Below are 23,806 nucleotides of genomic sequence, written 5' to 3' on the forward strand. Positions count from 1 at the left end.
TTGTTTGTTGAATTATATAAAATATTTATTTATTGACACAAACAAATAAAATAAATTTGTGAGTATTCGAGGGAATAAAAAGTGGTAACACAAATCCAGTGCATTATCTAATCACAGTCTGCAAATTTAACATTCATAACGTAGATTTAGTGGTTGTTTACAGAAAGCAAAGCACGCATGTGGGCTCTACTGGTGGACATACAGGGGCCACATGCGATGTGCTATTTCCATATATCAGAAGAAAAGCTGTCCCAGTTCTCTTCATATTGTAAACTTCATCTGCCATAAGAGGGTTAATTGGTCACAAGGGGAGGGAGGAAGAGAGGTTGGGTGCAGTATGTACAGAAAAAGATATTTACAATAAGACCTATAAAGAGAGCTTTATGGAGGGAATGTTTTTTGGATGGAGGGAATGTTTTTGGGTGGACATGATAAGTGCTAGGAGGGCAATACGGGAAAGATTAGATCACAATTTAGAGGCAAAAGTGGTTTATACATAAACAGAAAAATCTTAGAGAAAAGGATGAGTGCAAATACTGATATTCTAAAAAATGAAGTATGAACAGTTTAACACAGAATTGCAGGGTGAAGAGATCGAGTGCAGACTGGAGGCACCACTTCATCTTTCTCAGTTGATAATCAAACAGATGATATTGTGTTGTTTTTAGTTGAATTCCATGGTTTAAGAATGTTCAGTTCCTGTGCCATTTAGTGAGTCCTGTTAATCCTCCTGCATAGCTTGACAAGGGAATCTCACAGGCATAGTGCATCCGTCTCATATTACAATAGCTCCAGGTAAATATCTGCTGTATCGTTATCAACTGAAATATGACTTCATGTGACATAAACAGCCCTATTTTTCTACCTGACTCACTCACAATGACTGTTCTAATAAGGCACATTCATGGTGTTTTCAAAATAGTTATATCATGAACATTAAATAGAATTAATCATCCCAGTTATTATACAAAATATAGAGCTACTGTTGAATTCTGTCTTCATAGTTGCAATTGGTATAAATATAACGGTATGACTACTAAACTAGACAGTATTGATCATACGTGAGACTGATTCTGAATAAGTGATCTTCCCTTTATAGAGTGAAACATTCCTCCAAAAATAAAGGACCAAGTGGTGCTGCTGTCTGAATGGAGCATCATCCAAAAGGCAATAGCACGATTTCTGATGAGTGAGATACAACACAATGTCTGAAACTGCCCCTTAGAAAGAGTGACATTGTATTTCAAATGAATCTGCATTATAAGGAGTGAGCCTGTGTAGTGCTTAACAATATAACTGCAACCATTTGCACATGTGTCCGACTGCTACATTGGTCTATAGAAGGTATCCACTTGTTGTCACATTAATCTTAGTCAACATAATGTCACATTGGTATTAGGGATATCATTTTGATCAGTTTGATGTCTCATCAGTCTGTAGAATATCATATATGACGTAGCTTTGTCACATTGGTTTGTGGGATGTCAAAGAATATTAATCCCTGGTTGATCGCCAAGGAAAACATTCAGCATTTAAATAATGTAAGGCCAGAGTTCATCATTTGCCTAGGGCTTTAAATAATACTGAATGAAAAGTGCAAGATGATGCTGTTCAGGTCTGAATTGAGTCCATGTTAATTCAAGAGGCACGCACTATGAACTCAGTGGTGCCATGCACTTGATTCAGCTCATTACTTTCCAAAGAAGCTAACAGTTGACCAGGGCCTGGGCGTCTAGGTGTGAAATTCTCTGTAATAGAGACTGTCTTCAAGGGCCCAATGTCCCTACAAGAAAGAGACATAAAATATTTAAAAAGGGAGTTGACAAAAAACACAACGTTATATATGTGCAATGAGAGGAGAGAGGTATGGAAAGTGTTAAATGAGAGATGCTACATGCCTGAGTGATGAAGAGAGAGTAAATGATAGGTAAAAGTTAGATTAAATGAGATGTTGGCTTAGTGATATTGTAATATAATGACAGAGAGCCTGTATATAAGGGAAGGAAAGAATAGGTATAATGAATAATAGTGTAAAACAAACACAAAAAAAGACAGATTGAAAACTTGACATGGCAAAACAAACAGAAAACAGGACAGACTTGTAGTATGATATATATAGATGTCAAATGGATAAAAGGGAGGAATACAGTTTGTGGGACACTGAAGAAAAATAAGTTCATGTATGAATTTGTGTGTGTTTAGTGCTAGTTACTTACCCAACTGGTACAATCTTTGGCCTCTGCAATCCAGGACCTTCAACATGGAATGCAGCGTTGTGTAATGTTGTTTGTAGAGGATTTTGGAAAATAATCTCTGCCTTGATCTGTTGCCCAAAAATAGGGTCTCCATGTACCTGCAGTGCAAGAAAACACTTCATAAATATGTTCTACATGTACCACAAGGACATTACAAGAACACAAGCGCCAGCCTTTATATGAATTTGTTACTTTACTTTAAAGATTATAACACACAACCCATCATGGACCCTCAAACCACAACTAAAGTCCTATATGTGTACATAATGAGACACCTTTATAAAATGTGACAATAAAAGACTACCTATAGGCAAAAAATACAAGAAGAAGAATTTTCCCAGTATCATAAAATATAAGATAACTTAATTTCAAAAGCATATATCTTCTTTCTTCTCTTCAGCCTTAGGGGCCGATTTAACAAATGTCTGTCCGACATGATCTGCTCAGCGGATCATGTCTAACAGACATCGCTGAATGCTGTCGGCATTTGACATTGCAGAAGCAGTTCTGGTGAACGGCTTGTGCAGTGCCGCCCCCTGCCGATTCGCGGCCAATCGGCCGCTAGCAGGGGTGTCAATGAACCCGATCATATGAGATCGGGCGGATTGATGTCCGCAACCTCAGAGGTGGTGGACCAGTTAAGGAGCAGCGGTCTTAAGACCGCTGCTTCTTAACTGCTGTTTCCGCAGAGCCTGAAGGCTCGCACAGAAACAGGGGCATCAGGGGCCATACGGCCCTTGATAAATCGGCCCCTTGGGGTCTATTACAATTTGTTGTGCAAAAACTTCAAATGCAATTTCTTTTCAGTGCTATCCCAATTTATTAGAAACCCAATTATTTTATATCAGTTAAATGTCACCAGGTTTTCAAATCCAGTAGTCCTTAAATAGCTGTATTGTATTGTGTATGTGAGGATTAGAGAAACTATAAAAATGTAGACTTTCACAGATTTTTTTTGCATGGTTTTAGTAGGAATTTTTTTCCCAGCGTCCCATGCTGAACAAAAAATATGCAGCCAATAAGCAGAAAGTAAAAATGGTGCCTAATTGATGGCATATTGATAATGACTGGCTTACGTGTTTGAATAGAAACTTTTATATTTTACTTTAAAAAAAGGAATTTATAGTGTGTGTGTGTGCTACAGACACTTTCATATAATTTTGTGTAAAGTATTAACATTTTTAAAGTCTCTAAACGCTACAATAGAGATGAACCTTCAGATGGTCATATTTTATTTTTCTACAGGTTTCATAGTTTAAAAGTGTAATTTGTTTACTATGAGAGATTTAAAGAAAGGAGTAAGGGGATTTTTAAAGCAATAAATGTAGAAATTAGTTGTAGTAGATGAGGTCCCCCATCAGTACCCTCTGCACTCCTGATATTAAGCTTTATGTTCTATTTCTTGCACCCCCCCCCTCCCAAATGTTGTGTTCTTGACCTCCCCCTGACAATAAAATAACAAAGCAGACTCAACAGGTAAACCATCTTCTCATTATCTTTAGGCATATGAGAGTATGAAACAATACAACATAGACTCGCAACAGAAGGCAGGAGCATATGTTCTCAAGGACACAGAGCAGTTGCACACATACACATATCACACTATACCTTTATGATCAGGTCTGGGGTTCGTGTCCTAAATGTGTGCTGTTTAGCCAGTTTCTGGCCTGACTCTTTCACACTTCCAGAGACAGTTAGCATCATGGCTCCTTGGTCCACCAACTGTGTACGGTATTCATTGTATGTTATCTGCATTCCCACAGATTTTGCTGCAACAAAAAGTAATATTAACATGTAATGTAACAATAACATTATTGGAAACTGTAAGACCCTAGTAGCAAACCATTTGATGAAACACATAGAGCAATGTGTGCGTGTGTTTAATGCTCACCTTCCCCTGGGTGAAATGACACCTCACAAGCCTCCTGCTTAAATGAGTCCTTGCAAACTCCATTATAATACATAACAGCAACAGACATGGACAAGGACACAGAGCGTCGACTACTGCTGCCATTCTTCAGCGTCACACGAACATTGACGTCATTGCCCATGATGACACCATCTTGTGTCTCAATTGACAATGTCACATCACTTGTTTCTTCAACATCCACCACTGCCAAAGGTTTGCCACTATATTGTGACGCTGTACGTACTGCATTACGCTCTTCAGCTGAACCTGAGTGAAAGCAAATACCAAACGGTTACACAGACATACAGTGTAATATAGACAGTGGCTTAAAATGGTCATTTCAATCAGATTCCTAATCTTTCCATTGCTTATAAATAAATGAATCCTCACCACCATCAAAATAAAACTTTTTTTCCTAGAAAACAATCCAATAGTATAAGATAAAGCCATAGTGGAACAATGTAATGCAGATTCACTGTGTCTTGAGAATATAAACAATATGAATTCACTAACCTTAGAATTAGCTTATTGAATCTCAGCTATTCTGACATGATGTGTGATTGTCAAAACAAATATGATTTGACTGAATCTTGCATTTTAGACGTGGGCTAACATCAGTTACATTTAAATGAATAAATTAATTTTAATGAATAAATAAATTGTTTAACTAATATTTGCATATAAGAGATGGTTGGCGATAATGAATCTTCTGACTGAAAAGTTAAGGACATAGTTGATGGCTAGAGAGGAACAATATGGTAGGCTACCAGCATTAAGCTGTTTAAGTTTATAATTTAGTAAACTCAGAGAGTCCCATGGGACTTAGAAATGTAATTTACAAGATTTCAGTCTTGCAGGGGTTTAGTCATTTTAAACCAGTTTAGATCATTTTTTTACAGAGTAACTTCAATGAGGACATCAGCATCATACTGAGCAATTAACGTCCTGCTATCTAACACCTGACACTGCACCAGCAGTACATCAAGAATGTATTAATTGCTCAGTTCATCAGACTAGCGTCTCCTCAAACCTAATAGTCTATTATACAGACATCACTGTTTCTTATATCAGGTTAAGGAAGTGCTGGTATCATATTGTAACACAGTTAGTGTCATTCATTTGACTTTAACACCAGTTTTTAGTTCTGGTAAAAACCTCCTATTAACATCTGACTGCAAATGACGTATATTTTATGTGTAGTGCTATTTAGTTAATCTATCTGTCTGTCGGTCTCACTGTCTGTCTATCTATCTTACTCACATTAGAAACATTTTGCAGTAAACAGAGAAAAGTCGTGATTGTGTAGATAAATTACCTTCAGGATGTTTGTAAAGATATGTAATATCTTCTCTTGCATTAGATCCCACAGCCTTGGTGCTGATATGATGTCCCACTGCTCTCTCTTCCACATGAACCTTCTTAAATTGACCATTTGGCATTCGTTGGTAGAAAACTTTGTCACTGTTCACCTGTATAACATAAACATAATTTATGTAAGAACTTACCTAAAAAAATCATTTCTTTCATATTGGCAAGAGTCCATGAGCTAGTGACATATGGGATATACAATCCTACCAGGAGGGGCAAAGTTTCCCAAACCTCAAAATGCCTATAAATACAACCCTCACCACACCCACAATTCAGTTTAACGAATAGCCAAGCAGTGGGGTGATAAAGAAAGGAGTAGAAAGCATCAACAAAATAAATTTGGAAATAATTGTGCTTTATACAAAAAATCATAACCACCATAAAAAGGGTGGGCCTCGTGGACTCTTGCCAATATGAAAGAAATGAATTTATCAGGTAAGTTCTTACATAAATTATGTTTTCTTTCATGTAATTGGCAAGAGTCCATGAGCTAGTGACATATGGGATAGCAATACCAAAGATGTGGAACTCCACGCAAGAGTCACTAGAGAGGGAGGGATAAAAACAGCCATTTTCCGCTGAAAAAATTAATCCACTACCCAAAAAAATAAGTTTATTCTCATAAATGAAAGAAAAAAAACTTAAATCAAAAGCAGAAGAATCAAACTGAAACAGCTGCCTGAAGAACTTTTCTACCAAAAACTGCTTCTGAAGAAGCAAATACATCAAAACGGTAGAATTTAGTAAATGTATGCAAAGAGGACCAAGTTGCCGCTTTGCAAATCTGATCAACTGAAGCTTAGTAGAATGAGCTGTAATTCTCTGAGGCGGGGCCTGACCCGACTCCAAATAAGCTTGATGAATCAAAAGTTTTAACCAAGAAGCCAAGGAAATAGCAGAAGCCTTCTGACCTTTCCTAGGACCAGAAAATAAAACAAATAGACTGGAAGTCTTCCTGAAATCTTTAGTAGCTTCCACATAATATTTCAAAGCTCTTACCACATCCAAAGAATGTAAGGATCTTTCCAAAGAATTCTTAGGATTAGGACACAAGGAGGGGACAACAATTTCTCTACAAATGTTGTTAGAATTCACAACCTTAGGTAAAAATTTAAATGAAGTCTGCAAAACTGCCTTATCCTGATGAAAAATCAGAAAAGGAGACTCACAAGAAAGAGCAGATTGTTCAGAAACTCTTCTAGCAGAAGAGATAGCCAAAAGGAACAACACTTTCCAAGAAAGTAGTTTAATGTCCAAAGAATGCATAGGCTCAAATGGAGGAGCCTGTAAAGCCTTCAAAACCAAATTAAGACTCCAAGGAGGAGAAATTGATTTAATGACAGGCTTAATACGAACTAAAGCCTGTACAAAACAGTGAATATCAGGAAGTATAGCAATCTTTCTGTGAAATAAAACAGAAAGAGCAGAGATTTGTCCTTTCAAGGAACTTGCAGACAAACCCTTATCCAAACCATCCTGAAGAAACTGTAAAATTCTAGAAATTCTAAAACAATGCCAAGAGAATTTATGAGAAGAACACCATGAAATGTAAGTCTTCCAAACTCTATAATAAATCTTTCTAGAGACAGATTTACGAGCTTGTAACATAGTATTAATAACTGAGTCAGAGAAACCTCTATGACTTAGTACTAAGCGTTCAATTTCCATACCTTCAAATTTAATGATTTGAGATCCTGATGGAAAAATGGACCTTGAGACAGTAGGTCCGGCCTTAACGGAAGTGGCCAAGGCTGGCAACTGGACATCCGAACCAGATCCGCATGCCAAAACCTGTGTGGCCATGCTGGAGCCACCAGCAACACAAACCATTGTTCCATGATGATTTTGGAAATCACTCTTGGAAGGAGAACTAGAGGCGGGAAAATGTAAGCAGGATGATAACACCAAGGAAGTGTCAGCGCATCCACTGCTTCCGCCTGAACATCCCTGGACCTGGATAGGTATCTGGGAAGTTTCTTGTTTAGATGAGAGGCCATGAGATCTATCTCTGGAAGACCCCACATCTGAACAATCTGAGAAAACACATCTGGATGGAGAGACCACTCCCCTGGATGTAAAGTCTGATGGCTGAGATAATCCGCCTCCCAATTGTCTACACCTGGGATATGCACCGCAGAGATTAGACAGGAGCTGGATTCCGCCCAAGCAAGTATCCAAAATACTTCTTTCATAGCTTGGGGACTGTGAGTCCCACCCTGATGATTGACATATGCCACTGTTGTGATATTGTCTGTCTGAAAACAAATGAACGGTTCTCTCTTTAACAGAGGCCAAAACTGAAGAGCTCTGAGAATTGCACGGAGTTCTAAAATATTTATTGGTAATCTCGCCTCTTGAGATTTCCAAACCCCTTGTGCTGTCAGAGATCCCCAAACAGCTCCCCAACCTGAAAGACTTGCATCTGTTGTGATCACAGTCCAGGTTGGCCGAACAAAAGAAGCCCCTTGAACTAAACGATGGTGATCTATCCACCACGTCAGAGAGTGTCGTACATTGGGATTTAAGGATATTAATTGTGATATATTGTATAATCCCTGCACCATTGGTTCAGCATACAAAGCTGTAGAGGTCTCATGTGAAAACGAGCAAAGGGGATCGCGTCCGATGCTGCAGTCATGAGACCTAAAACTTCCATGCACATAGCCACTGAAGGGAATGACTCAGACTGAAGGTGCCGGCAGGCTGCAACCAATTTTAAACATCTCTTGTCTGTTAGAGACAGAGTCATGGACACTGAATCTATCTGGAAGCCTAAAACGGTGACCCTTGTCTGAGGAATCAAGAAACTTTTTGGTAAATTGATCCTCCAACCATGATTCCGAAGAAACAACACTAGTTGATTCGTGTGAGATTCTACAGAATGTAAAGACTGAGCTCGTACCAAGATATCGTCCAGATAAGGAAACACCGCAATACCCTGTTCTCTGATTACAGAGAGTAGGGCACCCAGAACCTTTGAAAAGATTCTTGGAGCTGTTGCTAGGCCAAATGGAAGAGCAAAAAATTGGTAATGCTTGTCTAGAAAAGAGAATCTCAGGAACTGATAATGTTCTGGATGAATCGGAATATGAAGGTATGCATCCTGCAAGTTTTTTGTGGACATATAATGTCCTCACTGAACAAAAGGCAGAATAGTCCTTATAGTCACCATCTTGAAAGTTGGTACTCTTACATAACAATTCAAAATTTTCAGATTTAGAACTGGTCTGAATAAATTTTCCTTCTTTGGGACAATGAATAGATTTGAATAAAACCCCAAACCTTGTTCCTGAAAAGGAACTGGCATGATTACCCCTGAAGACTCTTCTTTTTCTGGATTTGCTGGGATACGTGAGAAAAAAAATCTTCTCACAGGAGGTCTTACTCTGAAACCTATTCGATACCCTTGAGAGACAATGCTCTGAATCCATTGATTTTGGACAGAATTTATCCAAATATCCTTGAAAAACCTTAATCTGCCCCCTACCAGCTGAGCTGGAATGAGGACCGCACCTTCATGTGGACTTAGGGGCTGACTTTGGTTTCTTAAATGGCTTGGATTTATTCCAATTTGAGGAAGGCTTCCAATTGGAAACAGATTCCTTGGGGGAAGGATTGAGTTTTTGTTCCTTATTTTGACGAAAGGAACGAAAACGGTTAGAAGCCTTAGATTTACCCTTAGGTTTTTTTATCCTAAGGCAGAAAAACTCCCTTTCCCCCAGTAACAGTTGAAATAATAGAATCCAACTGAGAACCAAATAAATGATTACCTTGGATAGAGAGAGATAGTAATCTAGATTTAGATGTCATATCAGCATTCCAAGATTTGAGCCACAAAGCTCTTCTAGCTAGTATAGCTAAAGACATGGATATAACATCAATTTTGATAATATCAAAAATGGCATCACAAATAAAATGATTAGCATATTGCAGTAAGCGAATAATGCTAGATATGTCAGAATCCAATTCTTGTTGTGCTAAATTCTCCAACCAGAAAGTTGATGCAGCCGTAACATCAGCCAAAGAAAATGCAGGTCTGAGAAGATGACCTGAATATAAATAAGCTTTCCTTAGATAAGATTCAAGCTTCCTATTTAAAGGATCCTGTACTATCTTCCATAGGAATAGTGGTACGTTTAGCAAGAGTAGAAATAGCCCCATCAACTTTGGGGATTTTTCCCAAAACTCTATAGAATTTGCTGGTAAAGGATACAATTTTTTAAACCTTGAAGAAAGAATAAAAGATGTACCTGGCTTATTCCATTCCTTAGAAATCATATCAGAAATAGCCTCAGGAATAGGAAAAACCCCTGGAGAAACCACAGGAGGTTTAAAAACAGCATTTAAAGGTTTATTAGACTTAACGTCAAGTGGATTAGATACCTCAATATCCAAAGTAATTAACACTTCTTTTAATAAAGAACGCATATACTCTATTTTAAATAAATTAGTAGATTTTTCAGTGTCAATGTCTGAGGAAGGATCTTCTGTATCAGATAGATCCTCATCAGAGGAGGATAAATTATTATGTTGTTGGTCATTTGAAATTTCATCAACTGGATGAGAAGTTTAAAAGACCTTTTACGTTTATTATAAGGTGGAAATGCAGACAAAGCCTTCAGGATAGAATCAGAAACAAATTCTTTAAAATTCATAGGTATATCATGTACATTAGAAGTTGAAGGAACTGCAACTGGCAATGTACTATTACTGATGGACACACTATCTGCATGTAAAAGTTTATCATGACAACTATTACAAATGACATTCGGCGAAATAATTTCCACAATCTTACAACAAATGCCCTTAGCTTTGGTAGAACCGATGTCAGGCAGCAATGTTCCAGCAGAAACTTCTGAGGCAGGATCAGATTGAGACATCTTGCAAAATGTAAAAGAAAAAACAACATATAAAGCAAAATTATCAATTTCCTTATATGACAGTTTCAGGAATGGGAAAAAAATGCAAATAGCATAGCCCTCTGAAAGAGAAAAAGGCAAGAGGCGAACATCAATGGGGTGATAAAATAATGAAAAAGTTTGGCGCCAAGTATGACGCACAACGTAACTGAAAACTTTTTTGGCGCCAATAATAACCGGAAATGACACACTCGCGTCACTAATGACGCAACCGTGTGTAAGGCTTCGGAGTCAACTATGACGCCGGAAATGACGAAGTTGCGTCATAGACGTATTTTTCACACAAAACAAATTCTCGCTCCAAGAATGACGCAATAAAGTCTAGCATTTGACGCACCTGCGGGCCTAATACCGCCCACAATTTGCAAGAAAGTAGTCAATTGAAAAAAAGACTAAACCCCAGGTAAGAAATTTTTTTCTTAAAAATGTTAATTTTCCCCAAATATGAAACTGACAGTCTGCAAAAGGAAATACATGAACCTGACTCATGCGAAATATAAGTACAATACATATATTTAGAACTTTATATAAATGCATAAAGTGCCAAACCATAGCTGGGGTGTCTTAAATAATAAAAAACATACTTACCAAAAGACACCCATCCACATATAGCAGATAGCCAAACCAGTACTGAAACAGTTATCAGTAGAGGTAATGGTAAATTGAGAGTATATTGTCGATCTGAAAAGGGAGGTAGGAGATGAATCTCTACGACCGATAACAGAGAACCTATGAAATAGACCCCCATTAGGGAAATCATTGTATTCAATAAGTGATACTCCCTTCACGTCCCTCTGACATTCGCTGTACTCTGAGAGGAATCGGGCTTCAACAATGCTGAGAAACGTATATCAACGTAGAAATCTTAGCACAAACTTACTTCACCACCTCCATAGGAGGCAAAGTTTGTAAAAACTGAATTGTGGGTGTGGTGAGGGGTGTATTTATAGGCATTTTGAGGTTTGGGAAACTTTGCCCCTCCTGGTAGGATTGTATATCCCATACGTCACTAGCTCATGGACTCTTGCCAATTACATGAAAGAAACAGTGTTTTAAAACTACACCAAGAGAAAATCCAAAACGTAACAATAGCAAAAAAAGCCATGCAAGTGTATAATTAGGTATGAAACCTATGATAGCACCTTATATGTGTGCAGTAATCCCATACTTGATGACTGAATTATACATAATATCACAACAGACATAATGTACGGGAAAACAGTATCTTCAGAGAATATACACACCTCAGCAACAATGAATGGAGTGTCATATTTTATGTTCACCAATCCATTCTTGATGGCAAGTACTGGAGAAGGACCACAGCAATATATACCTAAGAGAGAAGGGTTGGATGATTCAATTAGACAGGGGGACAGTAAATAAAATTAAATAGAAGAACATAAAAAATATAAAGAATATGAGGAAAGACAGGATAGACTTTCTGGGTCCCTCACCATTGCTGGTCTCTTGAGGTGTGGCATCGATAGCCTGCCATCCACTGTACCCAGCAGGCAGGTCCGGACGTGTCATCCAGCAGTCATTCCATACATGGTAATTCCTGAGGACATACATTTTTATAAATATATATATATATATATATATATATATATATATATATATATATAATAAATATATAAATATACACACACACACTTCCAAAGCAAAAGCATGCATTGTGCAAAAAAATGACATTAATTGCACAAAGTAGTAAACTATCTTACAAACAGACCTATGCATGTTGAATTTCTTACCAGACTGAATCACTGTTTTTTTCTTCAATGGGTTTCATGTTCTCATCAAAGTATACATCGAATGTCAAGTTACCATCAGTATCGTGAGCAGAAGCAAAATTTGTGATGGTGCGTCCTGGGATCCCAAGACAACGGAGGACTGGATGGAGAAAATTTGACAGTATGAGAAATAAGAGGTGACAAAAACAACAAGAAAAAAAGGAAAGAAAGAGATCAATGAGATACGAAAATGAAGAGAGTTTGAAAATATGGTTGGGGAAGTGAGAGAACAAAGGGTAGATTCTAAGAAAAATATTTCTTCATCAAAAGTGTTTTGTGTTATTATATTGCTCTACTCCAGTGTTTCCATTGTCTCAACCGCGGTCTTCAAGTACAACCAAACAGTCCAGGTTCTTATTATAGCTGAACTAGAGCACAAGTGAAATAATCAGTTGATGGGTGAGAGCTGGTTAGTTACCATGGTTACTGATCAGCTGATTATTTCACCTGTGCACTACTTCAGCTATAATGAAAACATGGCCTGTTGGGGGTACTTGAGGACCGCGGTTGAGAAACACTACTCTACTACTATCTTTTTTTGTATGACTCTATCATCCTATTTCCTCTCATACCTGTAGTTGTAACGCCAGCAAACACCCAACACTGTCCATATTTGACAGGCACTCCAGTCTGATGATAGCGGAGGAGGATGTCCACACTACCAACCCAGGCAACTGGGTTCACCCCATCTGCATATTCTCCAGCCCAGCTCCCTGCTACCACTCCATTGTCATCCATGGAATTCACCTGGTGGTAGAGAGAAAATGAGACTAAACGTGTTAAAAAGCCAAAAGTGGTGAGGAATTGCAAGATTGTCATCATGGGTGAGGGACTGAAGATGAGCATGGTGGTGTAGAAAAAGGTGATGAAATTGGTTTACCAATTATAACCCCAGTATAATCTAGTAGTGTACCTGCCAAGTCATGATACTCACCATGGCAGATATGGCTCGAGTGACACTTATGGGATCCCCTCGTGCTGATGGTGAGAGGCCAGCTCTGTCCAAAAGAAACAATACTGCATCCAGGATTCCTCTGTCAAACTGTGGAAGACATACATGAGATATTGATAAGAAATAAATAAACAGAAGGAATATGAAATAATGGTAAAAAAGGCAGGGATACAGAACTGAAATGGAACTAAAAGATCATAAACTGTGGGTAGACAGAAGATGTAAACTTGTGACAAGAAAAAAAATGAGCAATAAAACATAGAAACAAACTAAAATAGAGAAATAATATAAAGAATAAAAGTAGTCTCATAAATGAGAAAAGAGGCTGAAGGGGAAAGCCTAAACATAAAAGTGTTAAATAACAGGAAACAGGTGATGAAGGAAGGGGACAGGTGTCTGGAGATAATGGTATGAGAGAAAGATGGATTAAAAAGAGGAGGGGAAGTGATCAGTTTTTTTAGGAGAAAGCAAGAGGTATAAAGAAAAAAAAATGTGAACTAGAAGAACTTTAGAAAGAAATGAAACACATTCTGAAATCCTCACCTGCCCATAACTCCACGAACGTTCCCCAATCTGATGTTCTGTACCATAATAAATTCTGCCAATTTCATTGAGCACATATTCCTGACGCCATGACTCATTATCCATGAAGACGGGATCCACTGCAGAATGAAAGAGAGTGAGAAATGCAAATATAGAACAAGAACAACAATGCAAATTCAACAAGAAAGGTTTGACAGAATATGAAGTAAAGTGAATAAAATACTGAGAACAATTAAAAAAAACAAAAAAAACTCAAAAGCCCCATAAGTAGAAATAATATTTTCCAGACAAAAACAAAACAAGGAAATAAAAAGTAAGAAATCAACCATTTCAAAAGCAGATAGAAAATATATTCTTCCATATATGATGTCTAAATAAGCATTTATTGTATTTACAGTTATAAACATAGCCATTTAAGATAGTAGCAAATAACAATTGCCGTTGTATAAAGTTATTGTATAAAGTTATTTATTTTTGGGCTGAAAACTGAATTAAGCATATTGTGAGCTTGCAGTGTGCAAATAAAGCAAAATTTATTTAGCATTTTGTTTCACAGAATTATTTTTGTTGGCTGAAAACAGTAGGGTCTGGTAATGAAAAGGATGTGAGATTGGAAAAAAAAGAATAGTTATTATGGAGAGTGAGTTTATGATACACTTACTGCGGCACCAGGCATTGAATAGAACATAAAGCTTAAGCTTGGGATCTGCAGGCTGCGTGTAAGATCCACCAGGACTCTGAGTTTTCACATAGAGCTGATACTTTCCCACTGGAGCCTGAGCAGAAGTATTTAACCATAAAGTGGCTTTTTGACCACTGGCTTCAGCTATCTGACACCCCCAATTACCCTGATCAAATTCTCTGACCATAGGCAAGGTGACTGGCTGTGAATTTCCTGCAAGAGAGACAAACATATTAAAAATTGGCGTTGCCATATAGATGAAAACAATAGAGAAAGACTCCGTGATGAAAGCCATATGTCAATATCAATCATTTACAAACATTGGCCTAGATTACGTGGCCTAGATTAGCGTCTTAGACCGGATGCCCTATCAAGATCACTGGACCTCTCTAAGATTAGCGCACTATCTGGTAGTACAAGTCCATGGTAAAACAGAATAACAGAGAATATTCAGCACTAGTAAGTTTAGAGAAAATACTTTTCCATATATAATAAACATGAAAACACTTTTCTATATAATAATACAAATTGGTCAAAATGATTATAAAGCTATACTTTTGAACTGTCCCAGTTTTCCTGGGACATTTACAGTTTTTGGCTTTCTGTCCATGCTATAATTGTGCTAGGAGTCTGTGTCAGGAGTGCTTAGCTGTGCTTAGCTTTATGTTAACACATAGGGGTATATTTATTAATGTGCGAGCGGACATGATACAATGTAGTGTATCATGTCCGCCGCACATCGATAAATGCCGACAGCATACCCTGTCGGCATTTATAATTGCACCAACATTTCTTGTGAACTGCTGGTGCAACGCCGCCCCCTGCAGATTTGCGGCCAATCGGCTGCTAGCAGGGGGTGTCAATCAACCCGATCGTATTCGATTAGGTTGATTTCTGTCCGATGCCTCAGAGCAGGTGGACAAGTTATGGAGCAGCGGTCTTCATAAATTCTGTTTCGGCTCGCCGGAAACAAGGGGCATCAAGCTCCATACGGAAATTGATAAATCGGCCCCATAGGCCTAGATCACAAGAGGAGCGTAAAACATTTGTCATATTACAAGTTGCTCAAGTGCAACATATGAGTGCTTAAAAAAGCGCGACTTGAGACCTGAAGTAAAGTGTTATGGCTAGAATAAATGTATAACAAAACACATGTAAAACATATAAAACATATCCAAATACAATATTACACACACATACACACATATATATATATGTGTGTGTGTGTATATATATATATATATATATATATATATATACATATATACACACACACACACATATATATATATATATATACATATATATATACACACACACATATTAAGTGTAAAATTAAGTTTATTATTAAAATAAATGTATAAAAAGTGTTTTAGAGGGATATGGTATATAACAAGGTGTTTGTCATTGGAAGGGCTCCAAGGTATGTATATGTGTATGTATATGTACATATACAGTATATGTGCACACATACACACACACAAATATGTACACGTATATATTCACCTTGTCATATACCATATCACTTTCAAATGCTGATAACACAATTTTTTTTCTTTTTAGAATAGAAAAACACTCAGAAGGAAATGTTTAAAAAAAAAAAAAAAATTGCATTGTTCTTCACTATGAAGAAATTTAAGATCTATATAAGTGAAATCTTTTTATGTTTTCTGTATTACAGGACAACTTCTCATTTAGGGCTCGCTCTAACAGTGAATATAGTTGTGAGACCCTACAGTCAGCTGAGTTGACTTTATAGTAAATCTTCTTGTGCTCTGCTAGAGTATATCTATGTCCCATCCTATTTGTCTCTGGACATGCTGTTGAAGGTATGCAGTGAAAACAAGTAAATTGTGCCATGTAAAATAAAGACATTTCTAATGCAGAAATAAAGAACTCCTAAATAATGTGTCAGTTGCAATAACTTGTTATTAATCAATGCCAACAGACAATACCACTTACCTATCTGTAACAGAACACAAATCTGATCACTCTTAGTCACTGCCCTCTGGAAGGTAACACAGATTTGGAATGGCTGCCCCCTGCGTACAATCAGATCTTCATACTCAAATTCATCAGTGTGATGGGCTTTTCGTGTCTCCCCCGTGCGCTGCTTCAGTAAATCTACGCTCTGTACCTGCAAAGCTCCATCTGTTAACCAATGGGATAAAACAAATGTTAACATTGTAAATTAAGGTACACACAGCAAATCAGACAAGGATCAAATCATCAAAATGATTGGAGATTTTTTTTTTTTTAAACTGACTTTATTCAAAATGATTGGAGATTTTTATATGTGCCAAATAGAAAAGATGTAGGTAAAATGAGAGAAGAGATAAGGGGCACAGTGGAGCAAATCAATATTAAAATGAGTAGTCAGCTGAGGTCATCTACATGTGTTGGCATTGCAGATGTTAAGGTGATATTAAAAAGTTAAAGCGGAGATAATATTACAAAGTTAAATGCGGATTCAGGAAACAGATAACAGGGGAGAGCTCAGAACATATACTAAAGAATAACAAAAAAATCAAGGAAAATTGAATGGAAGGAAGCTCAGTATATATACTAACCTCTTGATCCTCCTGATGGAAGATTTTCCAGATTACTGCCACCACCCGAAATTGGTTTGTCCCCTGCTCCGTCTACTGGTCTATCTCCAGGTCTGTCCCCTGGTCTGTCTTCTGGTTTGTCACCTGGCCTGTCACTTGGCCGGTCCCCTGGTCTGTCCCCTGGTCTGTCAACTCTTCTGTCCCCTCCTGGAGCATAGTCCTCAGCAGGATCATCTCTACGGGAACTGGCACAACAGGAACACAATCTTTCAAACCAGGACTTCTTTCTCTCCGTGGGTCGGGACATCTTGTGTTAATCTACAAACAACACAAGCTTGTGTCACAAGGATAGTCTTGGGCAAAACAAATAATATAAATATTGTCAAACAGTAATGTAATTACACTAATTGGAGCAGTCTGGAACCATGTTATGTGATATACGCATGAAAGCAGCTTTGTATTATGTAAAGAGTTAAATAGAAGGGGAATAACATTATAGAAGCAGTCCTGTGTAGCAGAAGCTGTATAATAAACACTCTCTGATAGGAACTTCCATGTTAAATAAAACAGTCTAATAGAAACATAGAGGTATTTTATTACAATATAAGAGTAGAACAAAAACATACCAGCTATCTGTAAGCATGAAAATACACTCTTATGTTCCTAAGCACACTCTCTTTTATACACCCAGACTAATCAGCCTGGGCCCCACACTTCTAACCTTCCTGTTCTCACCACTCCGGCAGCAGCAAAAAAATTAAAAAAAAATTAAAAAGGAAGTTTTGCAAAAGTATCAGACGCGCCTACCCTCTCTATGACCCCCACCCTCTATCTCTCCCACACCCATTGAAACAGAATGATTCTGTACTGCACTGCCAACTCAACACATAAATACAGCAAATTGTAGACAACTGTCTATAAACTTTAATACAGTATTGAGTACACTGACAGCTCTCTAAATATATAATCTCTAAATATATAAATATAAATATTCACTATAGATGATTCTAGTTCTTTGTACAGAGAAGCATAGCTATGTATACACAGCCAGCTCTGCACATTGACACAGAACTATAAATATACACACTTAGCACCTTACATATTGCCAATGCTGTATACACATTGATATAACAGCCATATTCAATCAGAAATGTGTACACATGTAAAGAATACAATACCAGCACCATTACATGTAAGTGCAGCAGTATGCACCTAGCTAGCTCAATGCATGGATTGGACTATACACTGTGTAAACATCCAGCTCTAGAATATATATTGTATATAAGTTTTGAGTTTTGATAAAGCTCTGTTTAAGTTGCCACCTCTACTCATCTATCCATAGATAAAGCCAGTGTACAGTGTCAGCACCATACCATAGTGCCTCACTGTATAAACTACATATAGATACATCACTGTAAACTCTTCCAACATAACACACATAAACACGCACACATATACACATTCACACACATATACACATACACACACACTCATACACATATACACATACACACCCACATATACACACATATACATATACACACACTCATACACATACACACATATACACATACACACATATTCACATACACACACTCATAGACACACATATACACATACACACACTCATACACACACACATAAACACACACATACACACACGTATACACACATATATACACATACACACTCATACACACAGACATATACACATACACACACTCATACACACACATATACGTACACATACACACATATACACATACACACACACATATACACACACACATACAAATACACATACACCCACATATACACATACACACATATACACATACACACACACATATACACATACACACACTCATACACACACACACACATAAACACACTCATACACACACACATATACACACATATATACACATACACACTCATACACACAGACATATACACATACACACACTCATACACACACATATACGTACACATACACACATATACACATACACACACACATACACACACACACACACACACACACACATACACACACACATATACACACACATATACATATACACACACATATACACATACACACACACATATACACACACACACACACACACACACACATAGGGTTCTGTCCCTTATGTTCTGCGGTATTTGGTTGTTTTGCAAAGATGGAACACAGTTTTTCCTCCTCTGCCAGGCTATGAATGTCTTTATGTATCCCAGATTGTCCAGCACTGTGTATGTTTTATATTTGGAACAGATAATGCATAGCATACACTATGTTCATCTTCATAAAAATACATTGACATGTGTACCTACCAGCCTAAAGCATACATGCAAAACTGTACACAGTGTTCCACACAGTCAACACAGCACTGTATACGTTGTCAGTGCTATATATACACATAATTATGGGCTTTTAGTTGAGTTAAAAACAGAGACCAAATAATGCTGCGTCTGTGAGGTTAAGGGAAAATATGTTGCCACAATAAAAACTGAAAATACAAGCAGTTCCAGAGTTCAGGATATTACTGCCAGTTCCTGAATATGGCACTGTACAGCTTAATACATAAGTACAGCTTAGTACTATACTCAGTACTAAACATTAAATACATCGCTGGGTACACTGATAAAGGTTTACACACCCAAAGTTTATAAATGTCATCCTTAACAAGGCAGTAATGATTAACAAAATAACATTTGAGCTAGATGGACCTACTCAACAGAGGGCCCTGAATCTGATGCAAAAGAAATAAAGCAGTTTGGACATAGCATAAAGATTTAAAATGTTTGTACTGTTTTGTTTTAAATCTTTTTTTAATTTTTGTAGGTTTAATTAACACTGAAATTGGTTTCCATGGGGCCAATCACAAAGCAAGTAGAACGTGATTGGTGCATATGTGCCGTACAGGTGCTTGGCTTCCACCCAATCTTGAACAAGAGTCCATAATAGTCACCTTATCTGTATGATCCGAGATTAGCACTAAGGATGTGTAAAAAGTGCTAATTTCAAATCTAAAATACTGAAATGACTGCATAACTTTTGTTTGTATCATGTCTCTTTAAAAAGCAACATTCAAAGATAAAAGCAATAGCTACACTCAGAAAGTTTATTGTAACCTGCCAATAATTTCGAAGAACATTAGTAAATATTTAATTTTCAGGCGAGGAGCATACACATTTACTAAAGGTTAACTTTTTCATCTGTAAATGCAGAGTTATTCTGTGTAGAATTGGCTGTAAAGGTTAGTTTTAGCTAGCACGGGAACTATATGTAATATATTTTAAAACATTCTATTTCAGATGAACATTTGAGTATTAAACCCTTTTAATTAAGGCCAATCTTTTATTTCATGTTGCTGTGTATATAAACCCTTAGTACTAGTACAATTTTAGAAAATATAACAGTGTAAACTCTGCCAGCTATATAAACATATAATTACATCCCAGTTTATTAAGCCAGAGGTACATGCATATGAACAGAACACTTTCTACATACAAATATATGTATTCCTGTAATAACTACCCACAAAGCCTAAACACTACATAAATATTACACCACATATAATTCCATCCTTTATACAAAAAATATATACGGTAAATAGAATACTGTATATTCTCCCAACAGAAAACATGCATCAAGAAAAATGTTTACATATATATATATATATATATATATATATATATATATATATATATATATATATATATATATATATTTATATATATATATATATAGAGAGAGAGAGAAGTGCACTCACAGGAATGAACAACTGGCTTAATAACATTGTTAGCCTGTTCTATGGCGATTTATCACCTGTGTGCAGCTTTTTAGCCCAGTAATGCCTTTCACAGAGTAGAAATTTCCTGTAGTATATCAGTCTGATCCTGCCTATTACGGTCAGTCCAGCGCTGAAATACCAGGCAATTGCTCTCTGAACAAGGAACACAGCAACCCCAGACGATCGTTTCAACCTTCATTGGGCCTCGTCAGTGAGGTGTAGCCATATTCCTCTAAGCACACTGAGCAAGGAGTCCATGTCTGGTTGCCCCTTTTTCCCATAGGGAGACTAAATACATACAGAGAGAAGTGCACTATATATATATATATATATATGCACAATGTAACTTGTTGCCAATTTAACACCATATCAGTCAGTTCTTTACAAGCATATATACTGTATATAACATGGTAATATATATATATATATATATATATATATATATATATATATATATATATATAAAGTGTTGCATATAGTATTGGAATTAACATAAATATAGCACACCATATTTTAAATTTGCCAGAAATGCAAATTTTGCCAGAAATGCAACTTGCAGTGCCATATGAACTATGTGTAACATAGTACCATTACTAAATACAACACTGTATTGCTTGCCATAGCAACAGAACAACAGTCAAATAACAATAGCTCTGTAAGTACAATCAGATATACAGTATGTGTCTATCTTTTTCTCTATGTGTATATCTCCTTTTTGGTTGTCAAATATTTTCCAAATTTTAAATAAAATTATAGCTGTTGAACTACATCTGCACATGTCACTTGTTTTAATAAAATTGCAATATTTAGTTTTTCCAGAATTAAACTTGACTCTCAAAATCTATCTCTAAGAAAGTAAATAAAGAAGTGGACCAATCACAGTCCAGGAGATAATTTAACTGGTGGGTTCCATTTAGAAAAAGTCTCCAGCTTTCATCAATTTTTGTCCCATACACAAATACATACCACGCTTTAGAGTGCCTTTATTTTGTACAGTCTTCTATATGTGGCACTACATCAAAGGTCTTTTCAAAATCTGAGACCACATAACAGCTTGATTTGGAAGTCATTTATAATTACTTCCTCATAGCAATCAATTACATTAGTTTGACATGACGTGCTGTATAACTCATAAAACCACAATGACTCCTACCTATAATGTTATGTTAATAATAGACCTACTCTTTAGCGTAATTCCTTAGTAATCCATACAGGAGTGTCCCACCTATTCATGTTTTCATTATATAAATTGTCAGTAAACAATGCAATACACACTGCCAAACGAACATAAACTTTAAAACACTATCTATCTATCTATCTATCTATCTATCTATCTGTCTATCTATCTATAATCTATCTATCATATATCTATCTATCTATCTATCTATCTATCTATCTATCATCTATCTATCTATCTATCTATCTATCTATCTATCTATCTATCTATCAATTCTTTATCTATCTATCATCTATCCATCTATCTATCATCTATCTATCTATCTATCTATCTATCTACCTACCTATCTATCCATCTAGTAAGAATCAATATGCATTTAGTGTATATTATGCCAGTCGTATAGACACATAGCTGTCACAAACAGCATTGCACATAACATATACCCAGAGTTTGCTACACACATGTACAGTATATACGTCCAGCTCATATACACACAAATACAGCACAATATATATATAGGTGTACATCCTAATACAACATAAAAAGTGCTATAGCAAGAACAACATTATTATAGTTTAGTTTTGTATATGGGGTAAGCTTTATGTCCATAAAGAAATAAAGAATGCATAAAGCACTTTCTACAGTTCATATAGATATAGAATAGCATATAGTGCCAGAAACACATATATTAGATAGCACAGGGCTTCCACTCTGAGTGTCTAATTATATATATATATAAGGAAAATAGTAGGATTTGCAGTCTCACTTGCAGGGGACACTGACCAAGGTACAGGCAAAGGGTTATCCATAGTAGAAAATAAAGGACCGTCCTATGCAACCTATTCAGCACAGGGCTTCCACACTATAATGCACCTCTAAAATCTGTATTTCTTCTGCTACCTCTATAAAGCACCATGTAGATATAAAGTAAACATATACAGAAACACTTGTAAGTATAGATATGCAACTTTACAAACTGTTTTAAATATATAAAGAAACCTACAGAAACGCATACTCTATGTACACAAGTACAGTGATTTACTTAAAGTCTAGACTGTTAGTCTGTCAGCATTTTCAGCAAAACAAATAGTTACTTGTATCACAATAATTCACAAGTATCGTGCCAGGCATGTCAGTACATACACCCCATTAAACATACATAGAAAAATGGTACAGGAATAAGAAAATGTTATACAGAGACAACACACGATAATAGTACTCACCAAATGTGGTTCAGATCTCCAGCAGCTGTTGTGGGAATAATGAGTACTTCTGCCAATGTGGTTTGTGATGCAGGGGGTGGCTTTAAACCCAGGGGTGGGTCCCAGATGTACTGTACCCCACACCCTAAGGTGGCCCATCCCATGCCACAGAACCAGAGAGCAAGAATCTATGGAATGCGAAACTTGTAACAGTGACAGCATGCATCACTCACACCCAAAGGAAGGGCCCCCACTCTGTCACTCTTCCACACCTCACTGAGTGACCTCAACACACCTCACTCGCTGTCTTCTGCAAACAGATCCCATTGCATCACATATTTTATGGCAATAATTTGTCTCATTCATTCTGTACATTTTTCTGTTACCCTTTTACAGTATATTATGAATACGTGCCTCTTCATAACCCCCAGCATTTACTTTGTTTTGCTTACCTGACACACAAGCACTCATGGTTTACATAGTAGGACACTATGTGCTATCACATCTTTTTGTGTCCCCCTTTGTGACAGATACATCTTCCTGTGAATATCATATAACATTCAGTTTATATGACTTGTCTGCCACAATGTAATACCAACAACTCAATGTAAAGGATTAAATTCTCTCAGTGTATAACATACTCAAAGTGTGACACTCAGA

At 36.8% G+C, this 23,806-nt stretch overlaps 1 protein-coding gene across 2 annotated transcripts; it reads right to left on the reverse strand.

The window, feature by feature from the left end:
• Nucleotides 1-23,275, reverse strand: TGM1 (transglutaminase 1). 2 transcript variants are annotated; one of them, XM_053702372.1, is made up of 15 exons: nt 23,168-23,275; nt 16,989-17,285; nt 16,381-16,569; nt 14,398-14,631; nt 13,737-13,855; nt 13,176-13,283; nt 12,814-12,988; nt 12,203-12,341; nt 11,906-12,009; nt 11,696-11,784; nt 5,480-5,633; nt 4,147-4,431; nt 3,864-4,024; nt 2,217-2,353; nt 1-1,783 (listed from the first exon to the last, which is right to left on the reverse strand). In XM_053702372.1, the coding sequence occupies exons 2-15, from the start codon at nt 17,272-17,274 to the stop codon at nt 1,639-1,641; spliced, it is 2,325 nt and encodes a 774-aa protein (XP_053558347.1). In that variant the 5' UTR covers nt 17,275-17,285; nt 23,168-23,275; the 3' UTR covers nt 1-1,638. The 2 variants fall into 2 exon arrangements, with proteins under 2 accessions (XP_053558347.1, XP_053558348.1); XM_053702373.1 differs by lacking the exon at nt 23,168-23,275 and adding an exon at nt 17,594-17,724.
• Between the last annotated feature and the right edge of the window lie 531 nt (nt 23,276-23,806).

This window comes from Bombina bombina, chromosome 2, assembly GCF_027579735.1.
Source record: "Bombina bombina isolate aBomBom1 chromosome 2, aBomBom1.pri, whole genome shotgun sequence".
Lineage (NCBI taxonomy): Eukaryota > Metazoa > Chordata > Amphibia > Anura > Bombinatoridae > Bombina > Bombina bombina.

What these genes read in the sequence shown, in the direction of transcription:
- TGM1 (XM_053702372.1), bottom strand. Translation starts at nt 17,274, where the DNA reads ATGTCCCGACCCACGGAGAGAAAGAAGTCCTGGTTTGAAAGATTGTGT. An exon ending in TGCTGGCGTTACAACTACAG is followed by an intron (nt 12,342 to 12,813) that starts GTATGAGAGGAA and finishes TTCTCCATCCAG; the next exon opens with TCCTCCGTTGTCTTGGGATC. An exon ending in CCCCAGACCTGATCATAAAG is followed by an intron (nt 2,354 to 3,863) that starts GTATAGTGTGAT and finishes CTTGCACTGCAG; the next exon opens with GTACATGGAGACCCTATTTT.